This window comes from Solanum lycopersicum, chromosome 5 (assembly GCF_036512215.1).
Source record: "Solanum lycopersicum chromosome 5, SLM_r2.1".
Taxonomy (NCBI): Eukaryota; Viridiplantae; Streptophyta; class Magnoliopsida; order Solanales; family Solanaceae; genus Solanum; species Solanum lycopersicum.
Window position 1 is genome coordinate 67,060,680 of NC_090804.1, and position 10,393 is coordinate 67,071,072.

General features: G+C 29.6%; 2 protein-coding genes across 2 annotated transcripts; one reads left to right on the forward strand and one right to left on the reverse strand.

Moving 5' to 3' along the window:
* Nucleotides 1–3,047: 3,047 nt before the first annotated feature.
* LOC101257264 (glycine-rich RNA-binding protein 4, mitochondrial) lies at nucleotides 3,048–6,055 on the forward strand. The gene is made up of 5 exons (XM_004239805.5): nucleotides 3,048–3,309; nucleotides 4,347–4,501; nucleotides 4,610–4,678; nucleotides 5,488–5,594; nucleotides 5,721–6,055. Exons 2-5 carry the CDS (start codon nucleotides 4,369–4,371, stop codon nucleotides 5,895–5,897), a joined length of 486 nt encoding a protein of 161 aa, XP_004239853.1. The 5' UTR covers nucleotides 3,048–3,309; nucleotides 4,347–4,368; the 3' UTR covers nucleotides 5,898–6,055.
* Nucleotides 6,056–7,091: 1,036 nt separating this feature from the next.
* Nucleotides 7,092–8,607, reverse strand: LOC101256973 (UDP-glucuronate 4-epimerase 6-like). The gene has a single exon (XM_004239804.5). The coding sequence runs from the start codon at nucleotides 8,554–8,556 to the stop codon at nucleotides 7,255–7,257; it is 1,302 nt and encodes a 433-aa protein (XP_004239852.2). The 5' UTR covers nucleotides 8,557–8,607; the 3' UTR covers nucleotides 7,092–7,254.
* Between the last annotated feature and the right edge of the window lie 1,786 nt (nucleotides 8,608–10,393).

Here is a 10,393-nt window from a genome sequence, read left to right on the forward strand (position 1 = left end):
CTCTCCTAGCAATGCTTTATAACTCTTTGTTATCGGGTAAGCATCTTGACCAAATATGCAACAAAAAATGATAACAAGACAAGTAAAAAATTGATAATGTAATTTATCGTTCTAATCAAAGATAATTCAGATTTTTTGTGCTTTAATTTACTGTAAGCTTGATTGATTTCTACTTTTTCATTAGCAACACAATCAATTAGGTGGAATATGATTCCAAAATGTTTACTTTGATTTACGTTACTTTGTACACTTATTAAGAATGTGTTTGACATTACTATTAAAAATTGCTTATATTTAGAAGCACTTTTTTAAAATAGTTTTTTTAAAAGAAAATGCTTTTGAAAAAAAAATTATTTGGCTAATTCATTTGAAAAGTGATTTTCATAAGCAAATTGTGTTTAACAATATTTGTTAAAAGTGCTTTTGAGAATCGAATTTAAAAAAATGACAGATATCAATGTGCTTATTATTTTACAGAAATAAGTCATTTTTAATGTCTATTATTAAAAAATTAATTTTATTAAAATAAATTGTACATATTCAAATTTTCAATTAATATTATACCTTTTATAGAGATGAAATCTTTAATCTTTTTTTTCTTTTTTCTAATATTAAAAAATATTGTTGTTGTTTTTTTCTAATTATGCAAAACAATACGTACATAAATGTTAAATAAATTATAAAAATTTATTATATAAAAATAATAATTAAAAAATAAATAAATATAATATAATATAATATATATATATAAAATTCTTAAATTAAAATTAATGAACTTTCATTTTAAAAAATATTTTAGTAATTTTTTTATCAAATCATATATATAACTTTAATAATAAGTGAAATAAGTTACACACTTCAAAATTTGAATGTGTAGTGCACCCACAAACGGTAATGATGTTCAATAAATGAAGGGAAAATATGAGAGACATATTTGAGGGAATTTAAATTGTTGGAACATGATTAGAAGGGTAGATATATGAGACTATTTTAGGCTATTTTAAAAGAGGGTGTATACTTGGGATATGACATCAAAATATGCCTAATAGATATATTTCTTAAGTTTTTTTGTTGTTTTCTTTTATTTATAATCTTACAAGTATTCATCAAATTAATCTTAATTTTTTCGGTTTTAAGTAAGTCCTCCAACTCTAAAAGTATACATTTAGAAGCCTTAATTTTATCCTAATTGACAATTAAATATTCTAATTTATTTTTTATTATATATCGTCAGCATTCAATACTGATGTAGTACGTAAATTTTATAGATATTTAGTAGATATATCTAGAAGTACATATTTTCTTTTTTACTCTATTTTCTATTATTTTCTATCACTTTAAAAAATGACAAATATTCCTCTTTTTCATAATTCTCTTACTTTCGTATACATTACTATAAACTATCACCCCCAAGATTTTTTTTTCTTTTTTTTCATGCCTAAAATCATGTATCATCAATTATTCTGAATTTTAAATTTTTTCTCTTTCTATTTATTAATTGCAAATTATTGAAGAAGTAGTTATTCTCCATATATATTTTTTCTTTCTACTTAATCAGATAGTTGATTTTTTATTTTAATGTTTTCATCTACAAATTTAATTGAAGAAGAATGCATCTTCAATTTTAAAATCAATTATGGAATGAATCCGCCAAAAAGGGAGGAAAAGCAAAGTTGGTAGTGGCGAGACAAGGGCTTTACGTCGAGATCCATGGGTGACGTCATTGTTGAAAATGAAAAGAAAGCTACCGAAGTTGATGTAGAGCAAAACAGAAAGTGTAGAAGAATTTTTTCATTTTTTTTGTTTTCAGCAAATTAGATTGTTGACTTTTTTTTTTATTTTTTGTTGTTCATCTTTTTTCTGATACATAGAGTTCAGATATTTTAATATATCTAGTTAATTTTGATTCATAGTTGTGCATATGACAAGTAACTTTGTTGTGTTTATAACATAATTATGTATGAGGTGTTATTGATGTATCATATGCTGTCAAGTATCTATCACGTTGTTTTAGTTTTTTTGGTATATGATACATAACTATGTAAAATTGTCGACTTTTTTTTGAATTTGTTAAGATTTGGGAGAAAATTTGAGAGAAGAACATTTGAAATTTGAATTGTTTGGAGCTATTATTTTGAGAGATTAACATCAATTTGATATACATGCTTTGGGAAATTGACGTTTAATTTTATATTTAATTTCCTTTAATCTCAACAAACTAATTGTATAATGTATCACAATTAATATATCCGAATGAAAATTATATATCCGGATGACTGATATTTGCAGAAATTTTCGTAAAATAGAAAAGAGTAGGGATAAAATATAACTTAGATATTACACTATGAGATATATGTAAGTTATACTTCAAAAATTAATTTAATTGTTATTTAAGATCCAATTTAAATAGAGAAAAATTCAGAAATAACAAAGATAAAAGGCATAATAAGACTCCATAGTTATAATTTCGATAATAACGCTTCATAATTATAGTTCTATTTTTATGGAGGTTGCAATTTTTGTTTACTTCGTTTACCCATTTGTATATTTGCTTACATATATACAAACAGGGCAAATATATACAAATGCAAGTTTGTATATTTCGCTTATGGAATACAAACAAGATAAGTGTACACAAATTTTACACACACACATATATATGATTTTTTTTCATAACTCTGTTTGAATGTTTATTTGCCAATATACAAACAAGACCCTTTATTGACAATATACAAACAAAGTCCTTTATTAGTATGATTTTTTCTAAATCATATGCAAGTAAACAAGAAAGTATAAATATATTCTGGATTTATATACAATCAGAAAGTGAATTAATACAAATTTTGAATTAAACCATCAGAGATCGAATTATACAAATAAAAAATCAAATTACAATATTTTACAAAATTATAACCACAAATTAAAAATAATCAAAACTATTGCTATATTACATAATATACTATAAATGTTAATCATTTCACATAACGTTTCCATTTAAATACTTACACGTATATATTAATCCTAATAGTTTAGATATCAAAATGAATGAATCGATACTAATTTAGAGTCGTATCACGTATATCGTTAATAATTTGATCCAAAAATTACCCGACCCTAACTCGATTCTAAAAGTACAACACCTCGAAGCAACCATATTTGTCTATAAATAAGCCAAAGGTATTTTTTCTCTTAAGCACCGCTTTTATAAACTCCCTTCTCCATATCAGAGAAGTGGCTTAAACCCTAGCCGCTCCTCATTTCGTTTCTCTTTCTCTCTCCTTAAACCCTGAAACTTCCTCTCTCGCTCAGGTAAGCTTTATTACTGTAAAAATGGTGGATCAAAGCTTTGTTTTTTCCATTTCATGATTCAATTTTTCGTTGTTTTTGTGTTTTGATCTGGTTATTTTGTTTGTGTTTTCGTTCTGCGTAGCCTAGCGTAATAGTATTAGTTTATTTACGCTTTGATTACATGTGTTTTGAGCCGAGTTTCTAATTGGATACTGTCTATTTGGTGGTGAAGTTTGCGTACAATCTAACCTCCATGACTCTGCGTGATTATACTTGTTATGCTGTTGTTTGATCTGTGTTTGTTGATGTGTTTTATGTGATAACTTGAGATGATTTGATTATATTTGTTTTGAGCTGAGTTTCTATTGGAAGTAGTCTCTCTCATCCTCTCTACTGGATAAACGTGTAGAGGTAACGTCTGGTACATACTAACCTTTTTAGACTCTATTTGTGTGATTACCTTGGTGGATCTATGTTCCTTGATGTGGTTTATTTGATAGCCTGTGATACTTGCTGTGTATCATGGAATATTTGTTGAATTTGTTACTCTTTACTAATCGTGTATGTTTCTTCGCTGTGATCTGAAAACTCTTATTTGAAGGTTTGACAACATGTTATGATTTGCTTGTGATTGGTGTAATTAGTCTTCCGATATTGATGTTTAACCTTTATAAGGTTGGGGTGCTAATCCACATGTTGGGTTACACCGAGTATGTTGTTATCGTTGTGATATTGATGTCTGTTTAGTGTAATTTCTACAGTAATATTTGTCCAGAAGATTTTTGGATGCTAGGGTACCAGATATTTGTAAATACTTTCTATGTTCAACTTAAAACTTTTCGTTTTAACCAAGAAGCTTTTATAGTCACTCAGATGTTGTCACTCAGAGGGTTGGTTTCTAATGGTTCCCTATTGCTGTCATTGCATATGATCGTTTATAAAATTACTGGATTATTGTTTATGGTTCTATTGTTTTTATGGTTGATGATCCTTGTGCTCTTTAAGTTAAGTGAATTGATTTCTAGATATCTTATTTGGCATTTCTATACTGTGCGCAGATTTGTGAATTTGTCTGCACAAATGGCTTTCTGCAACAAACTCGGTGGTCTGTTGAGGCAGAGCATTTCCACGGGAAATGCAGTAAGTGCAAATTCACCAACTCCAGCGATGCTTAATGCCATCCGGTGCATGTCATCAAAACTTTTTGTTGGTGGTACTGTTTGAATCGTCTCTGTATCCTTATTGGTTATAGCTACTGACGGGTAAAAAAAAGTCTTGCAGCTTTATAAATATTTGATTCTTTTATTCATGTATTTTATAGGTCTTTCATGGGGAACAGATGATCAGTCACTGAAAGAGGCCTTTACTAGCTTTGGTGATGTTGTTGATGGTAAGGCCCAGGAGGCAGATGCCTGTTGGTTTCTTCTCAATTTTTTTCCTTATCTCTGGTGACATAGTTTGATTAAACATGGCAAAAAGCAAGTTCACATGAATAACATGGTCTTGTTGTACTTCACAAAGGATGTCAGATCATACTTTGTGCATATGTTTGTATGTATCATTTAATTTATTATGTAAATATGGTTTTGGTTGCTTCATGTATCTGAGAATCACTTAATGGTCGACTTCCACTTCTCAATGTCTGTCCAGTGTGTGCACTGATTTTCACCTCAGAAGTATTTATATTATGTTACTATCATTCTCTGACCTGCTGCCTGCCTGTATTGGTGTGGTTTTTCTGTATACCTTAAATAGGTTTTGAGTGCACAATATTGATGTAAATTTGGTGGGTTCTCAGCAGCTCTTGAACAGGGGTTATATATATATGTATATGTAGGGTGGAATTACACACTGAGCAGGTCATATTTGTGAATCATTAGCTTTAATTTGTCGCATGCCTAGTGATTGGGTGGGGAGCACTGCATTTTTTCAGTCTGATAAGTTGTTGCCTCTTTTTCCTGATTGATATGGGGGATAGATAGCTAAAGGTGGAATTACTCGTTGTAGCTTTGGTCCTCTGAACTGTTCTTCTTAGGCCGTTAAGTGCTTCCGTTTTTTCATTGTTTGTTGCGCAGGCTGTGAATGTGCTTCCACATTTTCTTTGTTTGTTGCCCATGTTGTGAATGTGCTTCTGGTTGTTCTTTGTTTGTAACCAGGCTGTGAATGTGTTCATGCTGAACTTTGTCTTTTTTGTTACAGCAAAGGTAATCATTGACAGAGATTCTGGCAGATCAAGGGGATTCGGATTTGTGAACTTCTCAGATGAAGATTGTGCAAAAGAAGCTATGAACGCAATGGACGGTCAGGTAGAAACATCATACCATAAGACTGTTCTGTGCTCAAGTCTAGCGTCCACATTTAAATGTTCCTGTTTGCATTACAACTTTACTTTTATCTGTCATTGCTGATGATACGTTATTATGTCCTTGCAGCAACTGCATGGAAGGAATATCCGTGTTAATTTAGCCCAAGAGCGTGCCCCTAGAAGTGGTGGATATGGGGGTGGATATGGTGGTGGTGGTGGCGGCGGTGGATATGGTGGTGGTGGTGGCGGCGGTGGATATGGTGGGGGCTATGGTGGTCAAGCTAGAGATAACGATGCCTTCTAAGTCAGTTTTATCTTTGCTATTAGCTGTCATGTGTGCATGACAATATTTATCTTAATAGAGAGGACTCAGTGTGATAGCTTTTGTTGAATTTATCTTTTAAAACTTCTTTTCTGCAAGGTTTTTTTAGTATCAATAATTTTTCCAGATTTTATCACAAAGGTCATTTGTGCCCTAGATGCTGTTTATTGTAATCAATATTCAACTATGCGGCACTTTGCAATATTGTTCTTTTATTTATAGTGAAGACGATTAATATGAAAATGATTTTAAATGGAGATGGTGAGATTCACATAATTTATCTCAACTTAGATTGAAAGTGAGACGTACACTTTGAGCCGTTTGGCCCTGTGATAACATCGTGATATAAAAATAAAGTTTTGTTTCAACATGCTATATGAAATTTTTTTCAAGTTTTAAAATTATTAAATAGCCTTAATTGCTTATTCAATTTTATCAAATAAATAAAAAATTATAAAGTCGCATAATGAATTATTATAAAGTTATTTGTTCTCTACTTAATAATTATTTTATCAATGTATTTGAGTAAAAATGAAACACCTTTGTGAGTTAATCGACTAAATGTTTGAGAGAGTAATAAGTTTTATGTCGAGGTGAAAATAATAATAAATCTTAAAAAGTAATGATATGATTATAAATTTTATTGACATGTGATATAAATGGTTAACAAATACAATTGTGGAGTTGTTTTAACAAAATATAAATCCGTGGATCAATTTTTGTATTAAAATATCTCAAATCATGATATGAATTCCCATATGATTCCATGATTTTTGGAGAATATGGAATCACATCTCATGATATAGAATCAACATAAAATCGCATGTCCAAACGCTGATTTCATTTCACGATACCATATCGCATGGCCAAACACCTTCTTTGTTTGAATAATTGTTAGTTGTTACTTATTGTTTTAAGATCAATTATTTTTTGTATGATAATTATAATGTCATTGTTATACAAGTTCGTACACTAAAAAAAAATTGCAAGAAAAGATAAGACTAGGTTTATAGGTATAATACGAAGATAGGGTAAACAGTAAAATATAATTATTAGATAAGGGATGAAATAGAAGTAAAATGTGAAAGGAAAGATAATATAGTGATAATATTTGTCTAAGAAATGTTAAAGTCTCATACTCTTTTTATCAATGAAGTGAGTTTAAACATAGTTGCATTTTAAGTTTAGAAAATTAATTAAGTTATTTATAAATTGATTCGAATAAAAGAATGTCACGTAAAAATAAAAATAACATGACATAATTCAAATGCGTCCAATACAAAAATTTAAAAAAAAATGTGGAGGACCCACGTTACTTGATTGGGTGTAGGTGTATTTCCTATTTTATCCTTGCTTGAATCCCATAATAACTTAAATACCACTTAACAAATTTCCTTAATCCACTTGACAAATTCGTAGTCGGCTTATACCCAAAATCTCTATACGCCAAGCTCACGTTAGCATGAGTAAACGGAACGTCACCGTTTCGGGGCATTCTAATCAAATTCTTTTTAGCCTTAATGTTGAGTAAATTTTCCAAAATTGCCACTAGCTTCTTCACCGATACCGGCGAAGTATTCCCCAAATTATACACTCTCAACTGCGCCGGACCTCTCTTCTTTCCGCCGCTACCGGTGCTTTTCTCCGCCGTATCAATCGCACCTAAACAACCTTTCACCACATCATCTATGTACGTGAAGTCACGCGCCACCTCCTTATCCGATACGTAAACCTTGATCGGCTTCCCTTGAATCATATCCTTTGTAAAGAAGAAATACGCCATGTCCGGCCTTCCCCAAGGTCCATAAACAGTGAAGAAACGTAACCCAGTTAATGACAATCCGTAGATATGGTTATACGTGTGAGCAATTTCTTCACCGGCTTTTTTCGTTGCAGCGTAGAGACTAGCTGGTTGATCAGTCCTGTCATTTTCAGAAAAAGGTACCTTCGTGTTTAACCCATAAACAGAGCTTGAAGAAGCCCAAACAATGGCGGGTTGTGGATTAGCAGATTTAGCAATTTCTAACAAATTAACAAATCCGTTCACATTTGAATGAACATACGAAAGAGGATTCTCCATTGCGTAACGAACGCCGGCCTGTGCAGCTAAATGAAGAACATGAGTAAACCGAACAATATCGAACAATTTATTAACCAAATCAATATCATTGATATCACCATCGACGATAAAAATCTCATGTTTCGACATTAATTCCTGACGAGCACGTTTCAACGATGGATCATAATACGAATTGAAATTATCAATTCCAATAACTCCATCTCCGCGTTTCTTCAACGCTAATCCACAATGAGAACCAACAAATCCAGCTGCACCGGTCACCAACACTACCTTCCCGTTGATTTTCTTAGGTATAGAAGAATGCCGGACTTTTTTCTCCCAACCCGCGCCGCCGCCAAAGGAGAACAGACGGCGGCCGTGTTGATTTGAATCGGTAGAAATGAATAAAATGTGATTTAGTATGAATAAGCCGATCAATAACGCAAAAATTAAAATGGCAATACAATAAAAAAGCTTAATAAAAGCTACGATAAGCTTAGTGCTACTATTAACTTTATGGATGTAAGTATTACGATCTAATTTGATTGATTTCTTCGTATCGATCGAAAAAAGAGAAGCCATATTAGTGAAAAATTTTACTATATGAAATTGAGCTCAACTTTATTAGTAAGTAAATGAGAAGAATCGAGTGTGTATTTATAGAGGAGAAAAAAAGAAAGAAAGGAAAATATTATTCATTTTATGTGATAATATATAATCGAGTACGAAGTTTAAAAAATGAAAATTTTAAAATATTTATCGATTTGTCTTTTAAAAAGATTAACTCACTTTCCTCTCTTCTCATAAATGTATTAGAGTAAAAAAAAAATTAGACGGAAGGAGTAATAGAATAAATTAATACTATTAATCCTATCTAATGAAAATAATGATAATAATATATATTTCCAAATAACAATCGATTGAGCTAATTTTTAAAGTGAAATTAGATGTTTCATTTGTTTTAATTTATCTCTAGTTTTAACTTAATTATTAGTGGTGTTGTTTCTAATTTTATTTTATATAGGTAACACAATAATAGTAAATTTTAAACAAATCATTTTATAGCTTACTACTCCTCTTACTTATTTTATAGTCTCTACGTTAGCTTAAAAATAGACATGCATAATAATTTCAGTCATTTTATTTTAATTTAGTGTTGTTTTTGTTTGTTGTTATCGTATTATTTTTTTGGTTTGTTTAATTTAGAATTTTTTTTATATTGTCAGAAATGGAGGAAATTTTATGTTTAACTTGCTCTTTTTAGATTTTATCCGTGTAATAACGCTAGATTTATTGTTATTATTTTGAAAGAAAAAAAATTGATCTCTATTAAGTACCAACACAAATAATTTGAATAATTAAATTCCTAATAGATAATTCAAAACTATTAGTAGAATTGCAAAATTTGTGATTATTCACCAATATCAAAGGAATTCAATATACAAATTTTAAGAAATGGAAGGTTGATATATTTAGTTAAATATTATAAAAATTAACATTAACATTAATTATCAATAATTTATTTTTTATGGAGGGAGGGGTCTCTGTAAGCCCATTTTGATTGACTTAAAAGTAGATCAAACCTATTTTTAAGTTAATTTTTAATTTTTGGATGATAAATATAACAAATAATTTAAAGTAAGTTAAAAATATTTTAAATAAGTTACGAAGTGTTTGACATAGTAAAAAATAACTTAAAATAAGTCAGAAATCAAAAGTAAGTCTCCCCTACTTTTTATTTTTTGATTCAAAAGTCATTTCATTTTGACATTTTATTTTTTACTTAAAAACTACTTTCTTTAAGTCAATTCAAACGGACATAAAGTGTTTTAAAGCTATTTTAAAAGTAATTATGTCACTTCTAATTGGGTCCATTTTTAAATTTAGATCTTAATTTAGTTACCAAAAATTAGAAGGCTCTTTTCGTTACAAAGGGTTTTTGTTTTTGAAAAATTTCTCGAAAGATGTGCTATCGGTAGATATAAGAAACTGACTATCCAGTGGAATTTTTATGTCATTAGCTAAAAGTTTCAGATTTCAATTTTAAATATCGAAAATAATTTTATTAGAAATGTCATCTCAAAATTTAGAACCATATATATATAAATTTGAGGATGAATCATTTTGTACCTACCTATTCCACTTGGCTTCATATAAGAAGAAAATCTAAAACATTTTATTCATTGATTGATAATGATTACGAAAATAATGATTTTTGATTGATCGTATTCTTAGAAAAAAAAGAAGAGATCTTCAAAAAAGAACGAGCAAAATTGAATTAGTCAAGCTTCAATATAAACGTCATATAACATTAAAAAAAAAATTAATAAAATTTATATAGTCTAATGATAAGTATCCCTTCATTTTTAGTTATAAAATTTCAATTATTGAACTCCAAACATTATATCGTCTTTGATAA